This window comes from Hyperolius riggenbachi, chromosome 1 (assembly GCF_040937935.1).
Source record: "Hyperolius riggenbachi isolate aHypRig1 chromosome 1, aHypRig1.pri, whole genome shotgun sequence".
In the NCBI taxonomy this organism is placed as follows: domain Eukaryota; kingdom Metazoa; phylum Chordata; class Amphibia; order Anura; family Hyperoliidae; genus Hyperolius; species Hyperolius riggenbachi.
The window spans coordinates 148,999,625-149,021,488 of NC_090646.1; the positions used below are offsets into that span (position 1 = coordinate 148,999,625).

At 41.8% G+C, this 21,864-nt stretch overlaps 1 protein-coding gene across 8 annotated transcripts in view; it reads left to right on the forward strand.

Moving 5' to 3' along the window:
• Positions 1 to 18,007, forward strand: part of LOC137568123 (cytochrome P450 3A29-like) — a 55,202-nt gene extending 37,195 nt beyond the window's left edge. For all 8 annotated transcript variants that reach the window (XM_068278733.1, XM_068278734.1, XM_068278738.1 and 5 more), the window contains 8 exons: positions 3,791 to 3,879; positions 6,525 to 6,673; positions 6,903 to 7,030; positions 8,818 to 8,875; positions 9,905 to 10,065; positions 13,928 to 14,154; positions 17,532 to 17,694; positions 17,820 to 18,007. In XM_068278733.1, coding sequence (XP_068134834.1) covers positions 3,791 to 3,879; positions 6,525 to 6,673; positions 6,903 to 7,030; positions 8,818 to 8,875; positions 9,905 to 10,065; positions 13,928 to 14,154; positions 17,532 to 17,694; positions 17,820 to 17,915 — 1,071 coding nt within the window. In that variant the 3' untranslated portion in view covers positions 17,916 to 18,007. The remainder of the gene's footprint in view (positions 1 to 3,790; positions 3,880 to 6,524; positions 6,674 to 6,902; positions 7,031 to 8,817; positions 8,876 to 9,904; positions 10,066 to 13,927; positions 14,155 to 17,531; positions 17,695 to 17,819) is intronic.
• Positions 18,008 to 21,864: the final 3,857 nt, after the last annotated feature.

Sequence of the window (21,864 nt, forward strand, 5' to 3'; positions counted from 1 at the left end):
CAGTGCAATGTCAGCACCCTGGTGCCGACATCACACTGTGGGGAGGTTTCACCACAATATCAGCCATACAGAGCCCCCTGATGATCCGTTTGAGAAAAGGAAAAGATTTCTCATGGAAAAGGGGGTATCGGCTACTGACTGGGATGAAGTTCAATCCTTGGTTAGGCTTTGTTCACATCTAAAACTGAAATTGCCGATGCCAGCATTTTTTGATTTTTTTGCACAATTTTTTTAGCACCTCCTGGCGCTCACTTGCGTTTTTGGCCAGGTGTTTTGTAAGCGCTTTTTTGGTTGTGATTTGCGATTTTTAGCTAGTTTTTGCCCAGATTTAAAGAGCCCCTTACCTAAACACTTCATATTTAAATAGTCATGGGACAAAAAGCACGAACGCAATCGCTGCATAAAACAATTTTGTGAGCATTCTGCGCTTTTCCTATATTTACCTTTATAGCAAAATGTCCCCAAAAATAGTGCAGGCTGCACTTTCATCAGCAGAAAGCAGACGAAATGCGCTGATATGAAAAGTCCCATTTGGAATCATTGCACAAGCTTTTTGGGGCAATTTTGAAAATCACCAGCGCTGAAAAAATATCACACGCCCTAAGAGTGAACAAGCTCTTACAGTTTCTCTTTAACCACTTCCTGACCACTTAACGCCGATAGGCATCGGGAAGGTGGCAGCCCCAGGACAGCCTAATGCTGAAAGGCGTCAAGAGCAGATGGAGATTAGTGGGGATCGCGCGCGCTGATGCACGCGAATACCCGCTTGAGTGACGCCGCTAATAGACTGAATGAGAAAAAATAAATGACCGTTTCTTTCTTTGTACAGCGCTGCAATGTAATGTAATCTCTCGGGGGGGAGGGAGAAAATAAAATAAATAAATAAATGATTTTATAAAAAAAAAAAAAAATGAATTGATTAATTAATGAAAAAATGATACTGCCTGCAGCAGCGATCAGAGCCCACCAACAGAAAGCTCTTTTGATGGGCAAAAAAAGGGGGGATCCATCTGTGTGCTCAGTTCAATAGCGAGCTATAAAAGTTGCAGAGCACTGAATTGTAAACAATAGCCTGGTCACTGGGGGGAAGGGGGGGGGGGAGGGGGAGCCTGTGGTCCTTAAGTGGTTGATGTCCCTTACTATAGACCGAGTTCATGGAGAGAGTTCTTAATCATGTTAATCTTCTGAGTTCTTGTACACAGTTGTCCTGGGCAAATCTGACCTTTGTCTCTCCTTTAAACCTAATAGTAACCACACTCGGTATCTAAAATATAAGTTCAACACTTCATTAACCGTGACTTTTCTAATTAGCCTACTGGTAATAATAATCTCTCACACTAACCTGCAGTCTTATGGCCCATACTCACGGGCTACAAAAGTGGCCTGTCGCCAGCACATGTGAGCGTGTGCGCGACAGGCCGGCAACAGCTCGTCGCCAGGTCCCTACACGTACACACGCGGAAGAGGGACCAGCGGTGCGACGGAAGCTGTCGCCGACGTTCCTCCCTCCTCGCCGGAAGCGCCGTCTGTTTGCACTTATGTTGCTGTCGCTAGTCCGTATACTCACGCGGACTAGCGACAGTTGCGGCGGAGTTGCGGCGGCAACTGTCGCCAGGCAATTGACCGCGGTCAATCGCCTGGCGACATCAGTGACGAGCAACGGTTCGGGGTGCGCGCCCGTGCAACGCCTCATACTCACGATAGACCTGTTGCCACAACACGGCCCGTGAGTATGGGCCATTATGCTGGCCAGGCACATTCCCACTGCTGATGGCATTCCATTGTACGCGATCTGCAAGGACATCAGAAATGCATAGACTGCATGTTTCCATCATTCAGCACGGAATGGTTGCCAGCATATCTGGTGCAACGCGTGTGATTCCATTCATTGTAAATAAAATCAATGGGATCGCAGCTGCATCAGGGAGAATCGCGTAGTAAGGCAGTGCTGTGCATTGTGACGCCCACTTGCATTGCATGCAGCGCTGAAGTGGGGAAGGGGCCGTATAATGCACTGAGAATTACACACAATTACTGAAACATTGCCACATACCCTTCTGTTGGTATATATGTGAAGAATGACTGCACCAGCACTCACGCCTTATGATACACTGCTCCCCCTCCCCACCTCATTAGAGAGATCTTATCCTTACCTCATCATACTGACAGATTACCCATCCCATTCCCATTATGGTGCTAATATCCATGGTTCCTGGAATCCCAGCAGACAGATTCCTCCAGCTTCACCCTATGTAACTACACATCCACATGCCTCACCCACGTAGTGATAATTTCTACCTCTAGTTATTATGAGTACTCTGCACTGCATGCCCCAATGCCTAGAATCCATCTCCATAGTGATAACATTCTTCTGCCCTTCATGTGTTGCCAGTTTTCTCCTTCTCCCTATCACCCCTTCCTGAGCTGATTATTTATTTGTGTCCCCCTACAGCCGGTGCACCCACCTCCTTCTCTCCCAGAAAGGACATGTAATATGAACACTTACTTATAGTTTTCTGGTAGAGGCTTATAAAATAAGGCAATGCTTCTCAACTATTTGTTTTATTATTATTATTTATTGTATTTATAAAGCACCGGAATATTACGCAGTGCTGGACATACAATGATACAAAGGATGACAGATGTAACATAACAAGGTTATACAATATAGGGCAAACTTATACAAGGCAAACAGGGTGAAAAATACATGATCATGTGATTTTGGACTGTTAAAGAGACACTGAAGCGGAAAAAAAAAATATGATATAGTGAATTGGTTGTGTACTATGAATAATTACTAGAAGATTAGCAGCAAAGAAAATATTCTCATACTTTTATTTTCAGGTATATAGTGTTTTGTCTAACATTGCATCATTCTATAATATGTGCAGATTACACAACACTCAGCATTCAAAATGAGTCTTTCAGAGCAGTCTGTGAAGTAATGACCTCTCCTCTAGCAGAGGAAAAGTAAATAGTCCAGGAACAGTTGAGATAATAAAAGTCAGATAACAGCCCTCTCCATGACTAACTTAGTCGGAGAGCTTAATGGCTTGTTTGCATAGAGATAACAACTGGAGTTTCTCAACTCTTCCTGTACTGGAAACAATTACACTGATGTATCTGATCTTAATGTTTTATTTCTTAGCTGTGCTACACATACAAATCATAATATCATCATTTTTCTTCGCTTCAGTGTCTCTTTAAGTATGCCCAATAATACAAATTCAAGGCGGTTATAGGAAAGGAGCACACGATCATGTAGAATACACGAGGGAATAGAGGTTCCTGCAAAAGGCTTACAATCTAAGGGAAGAGGAGATGGATACAGTAGGTAGGGCTGTAGAATAAGTATTCAGTAGAGAGTAACTGTGTAGTAGGGGGTACGTAGGCCATCTTGGAGAGGTGGTTTTTGAGGACTTGCTTGAATATGTTTAACCTTTAAAACAGGTTTTTCTGGCTGCCATGATTATACTTTCATGGAGTTCAATGCAGAACTAGTGGAAGCACATCAATAACATATACAAAACATTTAAAGTTCTATTGTGCCTGTGGCAGTGGCATCCTTAACCAGGTAGGAATTTGCCTAATTTGCCTATGTTGGAAAATTACATTGTTTACATGATCTTTATATTTGTTGAGGATGCAATTGAGTTCTGTTTTTGGGTTCCTCCTTCCTGCAAACCTTCTTCTCGTATAATCTGCTTTAGTAAAGTACTGAATATCTGTGAAATCCATTTTGAAAGTTCAGTCCCTGTTTAAAGGAAAACTTGTCTTGTGATTCATACAGATGTTCCCAATCATAAAAAGTTATGGAGAGCTTTTGGTGAAGAATATGCAGAAGAAGGTGGATAACAAAGAATTTATAGACATGAAACAGTAAGTGTTGAGTATGTGTATGTTTGCAGAAAAATGGTGTTCTTGAATGTACAGTTTCATTAAACATCTCAACCCACTAACGCATATTCTTTTATATTGCTTGTGTACATGGGCATTTTTGTTTATAATTTGGTTGTATTTCTGAACTATTCTTGGAGGCTCTCAAGCATTGTATTTTAATTTTTTAAAGTTGCATATGGGCATATTTCAGTTTGGGTTCCATGTTATTTAGAACATCCTTAACAATTTAAAGAGAACCTGTACTGAGTAAAAATGTTTAAAATAAACACACGAGGTAACTTCAAATGAACATTAAATAGTTACCTCGCCATCAGTTCCTCTCAGAAGCTCACCATTTTCTTCTGACAATAATCCCTTCCAGTTCTGACAATATTTTGTCAGATCTGAAATATATCAGTTGCTGTCAGTAAAATATCAGTTGCTGTCAGTTATAGCTGAGAGGAAAACTGATTTACCAGGTAATGTCCATATTTCTCTATGGCTCAAGTGGGCGATGTTACAGTTTAACTGTGTGCTGACCAGAAAGTTGTTATGGGTAATGGCCATTTTCAAAATGGAGGACGGAAAATTCCCTTGATTGCAGTGAACAAACAGGATGCGGGACAGGAGAAAGACGCTGTGGAGTAGACTACATGGAAGGTAAGTATGACTTGTGTATGCTTATTTTGACTTTTAATTTTCAGTACAGGTTTTCTTTAAATATACTGTATACTTTAACATGATGCCAGTGCGAGTGTATTTTTTTTAAAACTGCCTCTTTATACCATTGCTCCACTACTTAATGACTCGGTGCCCCAGAACTAGGTTTCTCAACATTATTAGAGCATGTATCCAGAGGCGTAGCTAGGCTTTTCAGCGCCTGGGGACAAAGAAAAAAAAGCTTTTTGTGACCCCCCCCCCCCCCCCTTCTGGAAAAAAATGGGCATGGCCATTCATCAGAATGTGGGTGTGGTCATTAATGGAGCCAAATGTAAAAATTCTGTTTAGATAGCCCAACATGCCTCCTTTTCCCCGTCTAGATATCTAAATGTGCCTCCATTTAGATAGCCAGAGGGTGGAGAGTGACAGATGTGTTGTGGCAGGGGATTCTAGAGGAGGGGAGAAGCATGTGAGAAATCTTGTATACTTGAAAACCCTAACCCTAAACCCCTATAGTTAGCTTGTTCTGCTGCTGTTAACATTTCTGCACTCCTCTACAGAGGGAGGGAGAGAAGCAGGGGCATTTTAGGCAACCAGCAAGCTGCCTCTCACTCACTTGGGGTTGCGGTGGCCATGCTCTGCAACCCTTTACAGTGCTGCACCCGGGGACATGTGTCCCGCTTGCCCACCCATAGCTACACCTCTACATGTATCCCTTTATGAAAGATGGTGTTTGGGGGGGGGGGGGGCAAGAGGTGGGGTAGTAAACAATATTCATACCTAGAGGCAGTGTGTTTTTAAGTTATCTATTAAGGAGTACAACTTGGCCAGAACTCAAAGGCGGAATGGCCTAAGCTAGAGCATATTCTTTTCAAAAAAGTGAGTTTTGAGGATTGAGGATTTCAAAGGCTGGAGAGTGACGGATGTGTTGTGGCAGGGGATTCTAGAGGAGGGGAGAAGCATGTGAGAAATCTTGTATACTTGAAAACGAGGAGGTGATTCTAGAGGATGACAAAAGAAGGTTGTGTGCAGATCTGAGATTGTAGTTGGGTTGGTATATAGAAACTAATGAGGAGATGTACAGAATAGAGAGATTGTGGAGAGCTTGCTAGGTTAGGGAGAAGAATTTGAACTGTATGCTCTGGTTAATTGGCAGCCAATGAAGAGTTGTACAGGGGGGAACAGCATAGGAAGAGCGAGAGGAGAGATGAATAATGAATTATAACATCATCAGAAGTTCCTTGCACCATATGGCAAAAATTCAACATTTGTGTATGAAAGCTTTTTTCAAACATACCTTTTGATTAACTAAAATACTTATTCTGGCTCATTTATACTTAATTTTTTCAAAACTCACTGTTAGGCTGGATTCAAGTGGGCTGCTGCAAAATGCACGTGTTATAATAAGTGTGCACTGCAATGGAGACTGGACATAGACATTAATACAAAGCCTGCATGCAGCAAGATAGAATAATGTGATCAGTTACAACGCAGTACAGTGAACCGTCCCATATAATTGTATAGGCAGTGAGTTGACATGCAAACGCATCTGAGCACTGTGAACTAGCCCTAATAGACTATGTCAAGTTCAGTTACCTCCAGAGCTATATATACCACGTTGAAAGCCTAGGCCCTAGAACAAGCCTGTAATCCATGAAGTTAGAAGGCCTGATTCACATGCTTGATCAAAGACAATTGTTAACAAAGTAGTGAATTAGTAGAATGAGCATGATGGATCCCCTTCTTCTATAACAAATGGTTTATTGTAATAATCTGCAGTCTGGTTGCATTGCCCTTGGACCATTTGTGGCTGGAAGGATAGATGGGGCATATCCACAATAGATATATTGATGATGGATGTAGATGTTTAGTTTTGTTTGATGACACCTCAGTCAGAAGATACTCAGAAGTTCTCAGGATCTGCAGGTGCTGGATTTTGTAATAAGAATGAGATTTATTCAAACGTTTATTACTTTGTCTTTCAGAATCTTTGGAAGCTACAGCATGGACATTGTTCTGAGCACATCATTCAGTGTGAACGTGGATTCCATGAACAATCCCAACAATCCATTTGTAACGAATGTTGAGAATCTTTTCAGTGTCTCCTTTTTTACCCCTTTGTTCATAACAACAGGTAGATTATCCAGTCACGTGATCACAATGACTTGACTCAGTTGACAGTTACATTTAGGCATGGCGAGTCCATGTTAGGCTAAGTTAGTTTACGCACATGTGTTTTAGAGGGCCACAAATATGGGCATTTTAATGTCCTGTAAAGCACTGTCCCTACCCACATAGTGGGGTTAACAAAGGTGTGTCTTAGGACAGTAATTTATATTTGTCCTTTTTTTGTTTTCTTGCAGTGCTGTGTCCATTCCTGATACCTCTCCTTGACAAGCTGAATTTCAGCTTTATTCCTGTAAGTGTCCTGAACTTTTTCCAGGATGCCATTAAAAACTTCAAGAAAAACCGGCAGAAAGGCGTACACACAGTAAGTGTATGCTAATGAAGTGACAACATGGGTCAGAGGTCATGCTGCCTAAACATGATCAGTTTAATGTGGCTTATGTTCCACTATGTAACTTGATGGATTTTTCTCTTAAGATGTCTAGGTTAAAGTGGAAACATGAATTGGAGTTGTGGTAAATTTTGCACCTATCAGGTGGCAGTGATTGGTGGTTATATTGTTTGGTATGGCATCAAGCCGTATAAAGATAGCAGGACAGTCAGAATTTTTTTTCAATAATAAGTCTGATCGAAGTAAAATGCTGCAATGTAGTTTATTGTTACAAACCCGAACACAGGAACAGGAGGTGACCACCGTTTACAGCAATACTGACACTGAAGCCAAGATATAATGTGCAGAAGGTTTATTGCAAAGCAATAATATGCACATACATGCAACTATTTACACAGCAAAAAATACAGTAAAATATATACAAAACATATACAGCATACATCTATATCAAGCATGGTACCAAATAAGCAGGCAATAAGCAAAGTCAGGACAGAGTAATGCTGGGAATACACAATGTATTTTTCAACAGATAGAAGGTTCGATAGATAATTTCCGACATGTCCGATCTTATTTTCGATCATTTTTTTAAATGAATTTCTCATAAAAGTGAATGGAAATAGATAATAAAAAGATAAGAGAATCAAGCGGGAAATTGAGCAGAAAAAACATATCGAAAATCGATCGGACAGAACATAGACCGAAAAAATGCATCGTGTATTCCCAGCATAACAGGATCGGTAACAGGTTAGCAGATAAAACACCACAGTACAAAGGGAACAGGCTAATCGCAAAGTCAAGACAGGATAACAGGTTTGGCTACAGGTTAGCAAAGACACGTACAGACTAGGAACAGGTACAGATCAGGAAACAGGTCCAGGAAATGTCCAGAGACTCAGGTCTGGGAGAACAATAAAGTTCTGGCAACTAGCAGGAAGCAAGGCAGTACTTAAAGAAAACCTGAACTGAAAATTAAAAGTCAAAATAAGCATACACAAGTCATACTTACCTCCCGTGTAGTCTACTCATCAATCTCTTTCTGCTCTCCTGCTTCCTGTTTGTCCACTGTGATCAATGGAATTCTCCATCCTCCATTTTGAAAATGGCTGTTACCCCATAACAGCTTTCTGGTCAGCACACTGTTAAACTGTAACAACGCCCACTTGAGCCATAGGGAAACATGGACACATCAGTTCTCCTCTCAGCTGTAACTGACAGCAACTGATATATAACTGACAGCAACTGATATATTTCAGTTCTGACAAAATGTTGTCAGAACTGGAAGGGATCATTGTCAGAAGAAAATGGTGAGCTTCTGAGAGGAACTGATGGCAAGGTAACTATGTAATGTTCATTTGAAGTTACCTCATGTGTTTATTTTAAATAATTTTACTCAGTACAGGTTCTCTTTAAGTACAGTCTGGGGCTGCCCATGATGCCAGATGACGCCTCTTCCTCAGGCGGCATCCTGCGTCAGGGTGACATCATGCCCCCTGGCCAACATCATTCCTCCCTCTCCATGGGCTCCCCTCCTGCCCCCCCCCCCCCCGCAAAACTGCCGCAGCGGTGCTTGTTATAATCAATTTACCTGCTCAAAGCTCGCTCTATGCACAATCACAATAATCTGGAGAGCACTTTTATTAAACACATGCATCCCCATGTGTCCCTTAGTTATGCCATATCCCAGAGGAGAGCTCTTGTAATATAGGCCTTGATTGTGCTTAGTATTATCCAACTAACGCTGGTCTAATTTGCTTTCATAGGACCGAGTGGATTTCCTTCAACTTCTAGTGGATTCCCAGAACAAAGATGGCTGCAATGGTATAACTCAAGACAGTTCTACATTATTAGCTAAATAAAGGCTGGAGTGTGTCATCTACTGTGAACTCTGTGCACACAGCCATTAGTTTGTATGTCTCTATACAGTACTGGCACATTCTCTGACAACCTGAGACATAAGTCCAATGTTTTTCTAAAGGCTACGCTATCCCCCCCACCGCGCCCGGACACACACACTCTCTCACACACACAAACACAGGCACACAAACACACACACAAGCAAACACATTTGTGAAGACCAAGGGGTCATATGGCCACCACAACCCCCCTCCTTTTCTTGACACCGTGGCCTGCATATTCACCCCCAAACCATAAGAAATATGGCTATCTTGACACTGTCCATTTATTCCACATATTTTCCCATTAGAAGTGCCATCCCAGTACAGGTCTGTTCCCCTTAGCTCCCTCCTTGTAATACTATGTTCCTAAATGTAGCAGTGTACCTTCCCTTTAGTGACATGCCTTCACAGTAAAGCCATATACTAAAAGAAGCAATATAACCATGTCCCCCTGTAGCGCCATACCCCATAGTATAGCCATATCCCCCAGTATAGCCATGTCCTTTCCTTGTAGAGCACCCCCTCCCCATTTTTGCAGAGTGGTGCAAGCAAGTAGGTTTTTAAACTGCCTATCCCGGCATGCACTTGGCATGTCCATTTTCAATCATCTCTGCCCAGCTCTCCTGGTTCTCAGAGACTGGATTTCCACTCACTTCCTGTCCTAGTGACCTAACAGGAAGCTTGAGGCTTGAGGATTAACCCCACTCTTGCTCCAGTGACGGTAATAATATTTTTAATTTCAGATCAGTTTCTGTCTGTCCTAGTGTCAGAGGGAGAGGGTGTGCAATAGGGTCTCTAATAAAAGTTTTACACGTGTTGTAACCTTTACCCAGATTATGCAGGACTGCAAAGTAAAAATGGCTGAGTGGCACTTTAAGACCGGTGTATTATTTACCATTGTTCCTCATTTGAGAATATATATGTGGTTTCAAGCTGGCTGTATTTTTCACAGGATTGTGTGATTCAGAAATCCTGGCGCAGGGAATTATCTTCATCATGGCCGGCTACGAGACAACCAGCAACACTCTCATGTTTTTAACCTACCTTTTAGCAACCCACCCTGATGTCCAGACTAAAGTTCAGGAGGAAATTGATGCCCATTTACCAAACAAGGTAAATCACAATATTATTTGCGCTTTCGATTTTTTTTTTGAATGGGGGGGGGGGGGGGGGGGGGGTGCTGGAGTCCTATTTATTATATATAACTGTATGTACTGTAATTATTTAGACAGGGTTTACACTGCGGTTTAGACGTGACAACCCATGTTAGGCAATGGGCTTGTTCACATTTAAAGGGAACCAGAGACGAAGCACCCTCATGTATTTGATCATATATATCCATGGGAACATGACAGTAAACACCTACTCTGCTCTTTGTTTCATTCTTCTCTGCTAAGTCTGCCTGTTAGCAACTGTGATAAGAATCCCCAACTGAGCATTCAGTCTAGCTTTGCCTGGAATGATTATAGCTGAGTCATTATAGCAGAGCAACAAGAGGGCAGGCTTGGGCTTGAAAGGACATTACAGAAGAAAGACTCAGCTATAATCATTCCGGGGAAAAGCTAGACTGAATTCTCAGTCAGGGATTGTTATCACAGCTGATAACAGGCAGATTTAGCAGAGAAGAATGAAACAAAGAGGACTGATAGAGGTGTTTACTGTCATGTTCCCACTGATATATATGGTAAAATACATGAGGGTGCTTTGCCTCTCGTTCTCTTTAAAGTGTACCTGTCAAATCCGTATATGTCTTGGAGAAGGAAGCCAGAGCCCGGAGATTAACTTGTGCAGGGAAAAGAAATGCATAAGTGTGTACCCTGCCTTAGAAGTATACATACAGTTAATCTGGAAGGATATTGCAGTCTACAGGACAAAATGTCCATCTTAAGTGCCTCCTGACTGGGTGCAGGGATAAGGTCACATGTATCCCGGACTCTGAAGCAGTGGCGTAGCTAAGGAGCTGTGGGCCCCAATGCAAGTTTTACAATGGGGCCCCCAAGCACTCTATACATAACAATTGATACGGTGCACCAAAACCTGCCAATGGCAACTACAGTGTCAGAGGTAGAAGAAGGGGATGGGAAACAGTTTGTTGATGATTACCACTATTCAAAGTTTCTATAGAAGTGATTATTATGAGCACAGGACCAATAGGAAGCTAATACTGTAGATGAGGGAGGGCCCTTCGGGGCCCCTCTGGCCCAAGGGCCCTGATGTGGCCGCAACCTCTGCAACCCCTATTGCTACGCCCCTGCTGTGAAGTAGCCAATATCAGTCATGGTGTGGATGAAGCCACCTTGCCTTGCTGAACCAATAAGGAAAGGAATGACCCTCACTCTCCTTAAAGGACAACTGAAGTGAGAAGAATATAGAGGCTGTCATATTTATTTCCTTTTAACCACTTAACATCTCAGTCGTTTTCAGCTTATGCATCCGAGCAATGTTCACCTCCCATTCATTAGCCTATAACTTTATCACTACTTATCACAATGAACTGATCTATATCTTGTTTTTTCCGCCACCAATTCGGCTTTCTTTGGGGGGTACATTTTGCTAAGAGCCACTTTACTGTAAATGCATTTTAACAGGAAGAATAAGAAAAAAAATGCCTCCATAATTAAAACCCACGTATTGTTATTGCCCATTTGTCACGGTTATTTCACCATTTAAATTATGTCCCTATCACAATGTATCGCGACAATATTTTATTTGGAAATAAAAGAGCATTTTTTCCGTTTTGCATACATCACTATTTACAAGCTTATAAAAAAAAAATAGAGAGAAATATTTCATCTTTACATAGATATTTAAAAAGTTTAGACCCTTAGGTAAATATTTATGTTTTTTTTTTTTTTTTATAGTAATGTTTTTTTTTGTTTTTTTTTATTAAACATTTTATGTGGGCATTTTTGGGAGGGTGGGATATAAAAGTGTTTAATTTGTGGAAATATTGGTGTATTGTAATGTTTTTGAGGATTTTCTTGTAGTTTTACTTTTTGGCCACAAGATGGCAATCTCGATTTTTTTTTACATGACGTCACTCTAAGCGTACAATGTACGCTTAGAGAGACACAGCTTCAGAAAGAGCGAAGCTTCCGAGAGAAGCTGTCGCTTTTTCAGCGGGGGAGAGGAATCAATGATCGGGCTCCATAGCCCGATAAATTGATTCCGTGGCTACCGACTCCGCGGCCGGGAGTGCGCGTGCACGCGCGCGATCGGCCGCGGGAGCGCGCGGGAGCGCGCCTGTCCTCCTTGACGTTTTTATACGTCAAGGAGGACAAAGTGGTTAAACAATACCAGTTGCCAGGCTGTCCCGCCGATCTATTTGGCGGTAGTAGTGTCTGAATAACACCAGAAACAAAAATGCAGCTAATCTTGTCTGATCTGACAATAATGTCAGAAAAACCTGATCTGCTGCGTACTTGTTCAGGAACTATCGCTAAAAGTATTAGAGGCAGAGGATCAGCAGGATAGCCAGGCAACTGGTCTGGTATTGCTTTAAAGGACCTAATTATGGCAGGCTCCACAGACCTCTTGCTACAGTTGTCCTTTAAGGTGATTCCAATATTTATTTTATTTTAAATTTTAACCATGGAGCCAACGTTTCAAGATCTCAAGGATCTCTTTATCAATGCAATAAGTGGTCTGAGCCAAATGTGTTCAAAACAGGGAGTGTCTTATGACAGGTGCTCTACACGAGCTGACATATTTGGCTCAGACTAATTATTGCCTTGATAAAGAGATCCTTGAGATCTCAAAACATTGGCTTTATGGTAAAAATCCAAAATAAACATTGGAATCATCTTAAGCAAAGTGCTGGTCATTTCTTTCTTCATTGGATGCAGGGAAGATATAATCTGAGCAAAGCAGGTGCAAATGTTGAGCAGTTGCTTACAGTGATGCTCAGAGCTCTTGATCTGAGCATCTGCTATGGTACTTCTGAACTAGTTGTGCTCCAATGTAATCAAAAAAGCTCACACAATGAAATAGAAAAAGGCTGGAAAGATAACAAAAAGAATATCTGAACTGCATTCAAACACTTTACAGAGTTAAATAAGGTATGTTATTTGCACTTAAAATTATTCATGGTAAAACAGTGTAATATACTGTCATTATTATTTCAATATTGAAGGAGTTAACAGGCAAATCATGAAAAAAAAAGCTTTACTCACCTGGGGCTTTCTCCAGCCCCTAGCAGAACTGCGCCTGCGCAGTAAGCCGCGTACAGTGTGGGCTTGATTGACAGAGGCCGTTGGCGCAGGCGCAGTGAGGATGGCCTCGGGGTCAGCTTCCGCACCAAGCACGGAGACCGGGATGGTGGCACAGAGCGGACCGGTTGACGTGGGACAGTTGGCTGCTAGGGGCTGGAGAAAGCCCTAGGTGAGTAAAACTTTTTTTTTCATGATTTGCCTGATAACTCCTTTAAGAAGGCGATAAACTTCGAAAATAAGTTTTACAATTTATGCAGCATGATTTGCATTACTTGAAGTGAAAATAAACTTATGAGATAATGATTTGTATGTGTAGTACAGCTAATAAATAGAACATTAGTAGCACAGATATGAATCTCATATTTTTTTTTCCAGTACAGGAAGAGTTAAGAAATGTCTTTTGTTATCTATGCAAAAGAGCTTCTCTGGCCCAACTTGGGTTGCTGTTTTCTGGAGCACTTATACATCAAAGAAACAGCCAGAGACAGATTTAGATAAGATTTGTACTGCAGTTAAGTTGAAAGGGTCATTATCTCTGCTTGTTTTGTAGTTTAAAATACAGAGTGTGGTTCGTAATTTCAAATATGACAGAATTATGCAATGTTAAAAAAAAGCTTTATATCTAAAAATTAAAATATGGAACTATTTTCTTTGCTGCTAATGTGCTATACATTTTTAGTACTACACATACAAATCATTACATCATGAGTCTTTTTTCACTTCAGTGTCACTTTTAGACATGATAAATGTTGATTTATCTGCAGGCTCCTCCCACCTATGATGCTCTGATGCAGCTGGAATATTTGGATATGGTGATTGATGAAACTCTGAGACTGTACCCGGCAACTCCAAGACTTGAGAGAGTTTGCAAGCAAACAACCGAAATCAATGGAGTGACCATCCCAAAGGGAGTTGTGGCTGTGATCCCAAATTTTGCTCTACACCGAGATCCTGAATTTTGGCCTAACCCAGAAGAGTTCCGACCTGAAAGGTATCACACCTTTTGTCGAATTTATCATTAAACACCCAGGAGAGCTGAACTCTGGTATCACAGAGTATAAAATGAATGGTTGACTTACTAAGACTGCAGAACTAACCTTTATCAACCAGTTATGTCCAGATATAACCGATGTGAGGGTTGTAAAGTTTTAACAATTTACAAAAAAAAAAAAAAAAACTCCAGTCCAGCTCTGATGGATCTCCCATGTTCTGCAGTGTTTTCTGAGCTTAGTACAGCATTGTCTATAGAACAGAGTAGGGACAACAAGAGTGAAATATAGTGTAGTATGTACTGGTAGTTGAAATGAAGTATGATAGAACCACTGTATAGGCAGGTGGGGAGATTGGGACTGACGTCACTCAGGATTAAGAAGTCGCTCTCTGTAGATGAGGAAAAAAAGGGGTAACACCCCTCCACCAGAGGTGGACTTGATATAGCGTAGTATGAATATAGAGGTGCCAAAAGGATAAAAGTATCTAAATAGTTTGAAACATGAGGAGGCAGTGGTGGACTTACCGCCTCCAAGTAGACACAAACATTGCCGATGTGTTTGTTAAATAGAACAAATTTATTTACATACTCCTGGGGACAATGCAACACGTTTTGCAGGTTTGATACCGCTTCATCAGGCAATAACACCGGAGTAATAGCATATCAGTAGGAGAGCCAAGCACCTCTGTCTCTCTATAAAGCAATCCTTTTCAGTTAAAGGAGCACTACAGAGAAATTTAGGCTACTGGGATTACCCTAGTAGTATGTTTCCAATAGGAAGAGCAACACATATTAGGTAGTGTTGTTGTTTACAAAGGTCAGCTGGATAGGATAATTTATAGCCCATCTACAGATCCTGGCGTCAGTACAGGCTTATTTCCACTGGGAGCTGCGGCCACAGCTGCTGTTCTGCTGCGTAGCTTCAGCCCTGAATCCTTAAAGAAAGCCTGAACTGAAAATTAAGAGTCAAAATAAGCATACACAAGTCATACTTACCTTCCATGTAGTCAGGGCCGGCCCTAGACTTTTTGCCGCCTGAGGCAAATTTATAAAAAATTTGCCGCCGCCGAGCCGGAGGGGTAGCGGGCTGGACGGGGGTATTGGGCCTAGCGGTGGGGAGGGAGGTCAGACCCCCCCTCCCTCGTCTGGGTCCCCGATCTGCGCTCCCTCCAGCTGTAATAGGAAGCAGCCGATGCCCAATAGTAAGAGGCACGGGCGGGGAGGACTCACCTTTTCCACGTTCCAGCGTGCGCTCCACTGACGTCACTTCCTGCATCGCCGCCCACTGTATTGTAAGTGGACGGCGATGCAGGAAGTGACATCAGTGGAGCGCACGTTAGAATGCGGATAAGGTGAGTCCTCCCCGCCCGTGCCTCTTACTATTGGGCATCGGCTGCTTCCTATTACAGCTGGAGGGGAGCGCAGATCGGGGGGACACAGGCGAGGAAGGGGGGGTCCGACCCTCTCTCCCCACCGCTAGGGTCCGACCCTCCCTCCCCACCGCTAGGCCCAATACCCCCATCCTGCCCGCTACCCCTCCGGCTCGGCGGCCGGCCCCCCCGCACCCACAGACGGGTGGGTGCCGCCCCTAGAAGTTTGCCGCCTGAGGCAAACGTTTCACCCCGCCTCATGAGCGGGCCGGCCCTGCATGTAGTCTACTCCTCAGTGTCTTTCTCCTGTCCCGTGTCCTGTTTGTTCACTGTGATCAAGGGAATTTTCCATCCTCCATTTTGAAAATGGCCATTACCCATAACAGCTTTCTGGTCAGCACACAGTTAAACTGTAACATCGCCCACTTGAGCCATAGGGAAACATGGACATTACCTGGTACATCAGTTTTCCTCTCAGCTATAACTGACAGCAACTGATATTTTACTGACAGCAACTGATATATTTCAGATCTGACAAAATATTGTCAGAACTGGAAAGGATTATTGTCAGAAGAAAATGGTGAGCTTCTGAGAGGAACTGATGGCAAGGTAACTATGTAATGTTCATTTCAAGTTACCTCATGTGTTTATTTTAAATATTTTTACTCAGTACAGGTTCTCTTTAAGCCATGCCATGTATGGCTATAGTGATTCAGCTGCATGCTGCAGAAATCTGCCGCATGCCACTAGATAGATGGGCAGTGTGCTTGTAAGCTTCATGCAGCTTACAAGCGGGGAAATGCTGCAGATTTAGAGCTCAGTGGAAATAGGCCCTCATGCCTGGTACACACCATGCAATTTCCTGTCAGATAGGTGGGTCGAATAGATAATTTCCGACAAGTCAGATTTGATTTCCGATTGTTATTCTTTTTTTTTTTTATTTTATTTTTTTTTACAAATTTTATTGATTTTAACAACTGCCCATAGGGCCAAATACAACATTCTTACTAACTGTAAGTAATAGAGAAGTACAGTACAGTATCATACAATAGTACAATAGTACGATGCACAGTTTCATTAACAACAATAAAGTTCAATGCATGTCACATTCATAGTTATTCTATATAGTGAATATATCCAAAAGTAGCATTTACAGTAGTAGCATAACAAGCACAATCTGTCAGTGACTCCCGACATAAACTGTGTCATCTAGCTCCGCAGATGGAAGTTATGAGGCAGGAAGAATGTAGAAGGGAAAGGAAGGAGGGAAGAAGAGAGACGTCCGATTGTTTTTCTGATCAATTTTGGAAAATCGATCAGAAAAATTACCAGGTGTCAGATCGGACCGTTGTAAATGATCTATTTTTACCAATCTATCTGATGGGAAATTGCTTGGTGCGCACCAGGCATTAGGCAAGCGATGTACTCTGTGTTCACTTAAGGTGGCCATACATCAGCTGGCAGCTGATCGGCCATCCGATACAATTGTTTAAATCGAATGAAAGTTGGTGCTGCCAAATGCATGCCCGATTGACTATGCAACCAATTTTGGGCTGAAATTGGTCCCATGAATCGGTTGTACCTGCTGCAAGATGTAGGGCCAACTTGCTTGATCGGGTGCATGACAGGTGCATAACGGTGAGTGATACCGGGACAAGCAACAAACACCATGAAACCTTAGACGCTGTCCCAAAAAGCTCATCTGCCAAGTCTTTGTATTGCCTTTGATGTATTTATACATGTTAATCAAGTCACCTTTTAGTCATGACTCATGGAAATCTCCTTTGGAGCTACAGTAGTATAAATGGACCAGTGACTCTAGTTCAACACCAGTTTGATTGCAGTTCAATTGGAGGGTCAACTGCAGTTTGATGTAATTTGCTCAGTTTGTCTTCAGTTCAAATTCAGCCTTTATAGCCTCATGTCAAAACTAGTTTCCCATTCACTGTTATACAGTAGCTGGGACATGATGTGATGTCAGCTTTTATTTTGTGTGTGTTTTCCCAGGTTCAGCAAGGAGAACAGAAAAACCCAAGACCCGTATACCTTCCTTCCCTTTGGTGCTGGACCCCGTAACTGCATTGGGATGAGGTTTGCTTTGATCAACATGAAGTCTGTCATCACCATGCTGCTGCAGAACTTCAGTTTCCGGACTTGCAAGGATACTCCAGTAAGAAAACACTTTCATTGTAACAATAATGCCTGTAGACGTTTGGCAGCCTGCATGTTACATAGCTAAAATAAGTGAACACCTAAAAGCGTTATTTGATGGTGATGAAATTATTTGCATTACAGATCCCACTGGAAATTGACACCACAGGTTTCTTAAAGACAAAGAAGCCTGTCCTACTCAGTCTGGTGCCCAGGGAAAGCCAGAAGACTGAGAACTAGATCTGGAAGACACAGAAGAATGAGTGCCAACAGCTCAGGAATTAACCTTTTTCACTTTTCATTACCTCATGAAATACATTTTTAATACCAGTCACTGTATACCTTTCACTGCACCTGTGTGACAGCACGCAGTTTTATATACCAGTCAATGCATACCTGTTCACTGCACCTGTGTGTGTGACAGCTGCACATTGTATTGTAATACCAGTCACTGCATACCTGTTCACTGCACCTGTGTGTGTGACAGCTGCACATTGTATTGTAATACCAGTCACTGCATACCTGTTCACTGCACCTGTGTGTGTGACAGCTGCACATTGTATTGTAATACCAGTCACTGCATACCTTTCACTGCACCTGTGTGACCGCAGTACACTAATTACACTACCTGATTGATGTGTACAAACGCAAGATGTTTTCAAGCACTTTATGCCTCTAATTTAGCATTGCAATGTGATTTCTGCCCTTAATACCCCGCTGTGCGTCAAATCCGTAATTTTCCCCAGGACTTTTGGTGTGTATCCCACTCCGACATGACCCCCTCCAGGTGTTGGACCCCTTGAAACATCTTTTCCATCTCTTTTGTGGCCAGAATTAGTGTTTGAAGTTTTAAAAGTTCGCCTGGCCATTGAAGTCTATTGCGGTTCATAAAGTTTGCGCGAACGCGAACTTTTGTCGAAGTTCGTGTTCGAGGCTTGCAAACCTAAAAAACCTCCTAATCGGAGGTTCGAGCCATCTCTATAAATTTTTAAATGAATACAGGTTTGCTCTTGACTTTTTGTAAAGAAAACAGTGCTGCATGAACATACTCACAATAACCACTTCAGCCTACAGCTTCGAAAATCTTATGCATCCAAGCAATGTTCACCTCCCATTCATTCGCTAATAACTTTATCGCTACTTATCAAAATTAATTGATCTATATCTCGTTTTTTCCGCCACTAATTAGGCTTTCTTTAGGTAGTACATTTTGCTAAGAGCCACTTTACTGTAAATACATTTTAACAGGAAGATTAAGATAGAAATGGAAAAAAAACATTATTTCTCAGTTTTTAGCCATTATAGTTTAAAATTAATACATGCTACAGTAATTAAAACCCATGTATTTTATGTGCCCATTTGTCCCGCTTATTACACCATTTAAATTACGTCCCTATCACAATTTATGGCGCCGATATTTTATTTAGAAATAAAGGTGCATTTTTTCAATTTGCGTCGATCACTATTTACAAGCTTATAATTTTAAAAAATGTAATAAGATACTCTCTTGACATGTATATTTAAAAAGTTCAGACCCTTAGGTAACTATTTATGTAGTTTTTTTTTTTTTAATTGTAATTTTTTTAATTATTTTTTTTAATACAAAAATGTATTTGGGTAATTTTAGTTTGGGAGGTAAATAGCCAATTTTAGATGTAAAATAATGTATTTTTTATTCAATACAGGTATGTGGGTGCAGTTTACTATTTGGCCACAAGATGGCCACATTCAAAAAGTTCCTAGATGCGAACGATGTCGCATCTAGGAACTAAAATGAAGAGAAGTTGTTTCCTGGGGGCAGAAATACCACGCTCTCTGATGAGAAAGCGTCGGTATTTCTGCCGGGGACTTGGATCGGTGAATGGGAATTATATTCCCATTCACTGATCGGGGGGGGTAGCGGGAGGCAGCGGGGGCGCGCGCGGGCGCGCGCCCGATCGCGCGCACCACACGGCTGCAGCACCACTGCCTATCTGGACGGATATATGCGTCCAGATATGGCGAAGTGGTTAATGGACACATGAAGTGAGATGGATACGGAGGCTGCAGGGCCTGATCTAGACTTTTAGCTGCCTGAGGCAAACTTGTGAGGATGTTTGCCCCCCCCCCCCCCCCCACACACACACACACAATTTGGAATAATTGCACAGCACCCAAAATAAAAAAAGGTTCACCCTCAGTATAGGTAGGTAGCCAGGTATACTTGCCCCCAGGTTAGGTAGCCGGTATAGCTACCATAGTATAAGTAGCTACTTGTATAGTTGCCCCCAATATAGGTAGCCAATATTGTTGCCCCAGTATAGGTAGTAAAGTTGCCCCCAGTATAGGTAGGTAGCAAGTATAGTTTCCTCAGTAAAGGTAGTATAGTTGGCCCAGGATAGGTAGCTAATATAGTTGCCACCAGTATAGGTAGTATAGTTCACCCAGTATAGGTAGCTAGTATCATTTCCCCCAGTATAGGTAATATAGTTGCCCCAGTATAGGTAGTTAGCAAGTATAGTTTCCTCAGTAAAGGTAGTATAGTTGGCCCAGGATAGATAGCTAATATAGTTGCCACCAGTATAGGTAGTATAGTTGCCCCAGTATACGTTGCTAGTATAGTTGTCCACAGTATAGGTAGTATAGATGCCCCAGTATAGGTAGCTAGCATAGTTGCCTCCAGTATAGTTGCCCCGGTATAAGTAGTATAGTTGGCCAGGATAGGTAGCTAATATAGTTGCCCCCAGTATAGATAGTATAGTTGCCCCAGTATAGGTAGCTAGTATTGCTGCCCCCAGTATAGGTAGTATAGTTGCTCCAGTATCGGTAGAATAGTTGCCCCAGTATAGGTAGCTAGTATAGTTGCCCCCAGTAAAGGTAGTATAGTTGCCCCCAATATAGGTATGTCACAGTATGCTACAGACTGAGAGGAGCATAAATGAACTGTACCCCTCCCCCCCCTGCCTGTATTGAAGCCTGGTCATGCCAATGAAGCTATCTTTGATTTGATTTGGCAGTATAGATGCCCCCAGCATAAATAATATGGTGGCCCCAGTATAGGTAGTATAGTTGCCCCAGTATAGGTAGTATAGTTGCCCTAGTGCCTGCTTCCCCTCTTTCAAACACAGGAGTACAGCAAAAAAATAAAAAACAAAACGACATTGTCAGTTTTTTCTGTTAGGTTATACAATGGTAGGCTGTTATTGCTGGCTGTGTCTCCTGGGGACTAATCTCTGGTTTTCATACTTTGAAAAGGCTTGCTTCATCCTTGTTGTAACAGAAATAGCAGAAAATGCTTCCTAACTGCTACACAGCAACAAAAATATGATGCTTTAATTTTGTTTTCCCTGAATAACTACTAGCGGATAAAAACCTGTGAAGGAGCGGGATTTGTTACAGCTGGTTATTTTGTAAACATGCAAATGTCCATTCTAAACCTAAGTAGCGATGAAGCAGTTAAAGTGACACTAAAGTGAAAATAAACTTATGATATAATGAATTGTATATGTAGTGCAGCTAAGTAACGGAACATTACTAGCAAAGACATGATTCTAATATTGTTTCCAGTACAGGAAGAGTTAAAGTGAACCTCCAGACTAAAAATCTACTCAGCAGAACTGAAAAGACTTGGTGTTTCTTTAACAGTTTCACAGCATCAGAACTTTGTTTTTCTTACATAAGCCTTATTTTTAGCTGCACAAAAGCTAAGCTCCGCCCCATCAAAGAAAACTGCCCGGGCATTTTTCCCAGATGCTGTGCAAAGCATGATGGGATTTCCTATGTTGTTATTCACATTGCCTAGCAACTAGGAGGGGTGACAATTGGACACAGGACAATTGGAACTGTTTCTCATGCTCCCTGTCACCTCCTTTCAACCAAAAAGATGGCTGCCCTTATGAAATCAAACATTTGCCTGTTCTTTTAAAACAGGGTGGGTAAGAGATTATATTACCTATCTATTTTAATTAACTTAACTAATGTAACTTAATGACAGTATGTTTGTTTAGGCTGACGTTCCTCTTTAAGAAACTTCAGTTGTTATCTATGCAAAATAGCTTCTCTGAGCTCTCTGAACTTGGGTTGGCTTCAGTGCTGTTTTCTGTAGAATGTGTGCATCAAAGAAACAATCAGAGACATATTTAGATAAGATTTTTTACTTCAGGGAAGTTGAAAGGGTCATTGGCTCTGCTTGTTTTATAGTTTAAAATAC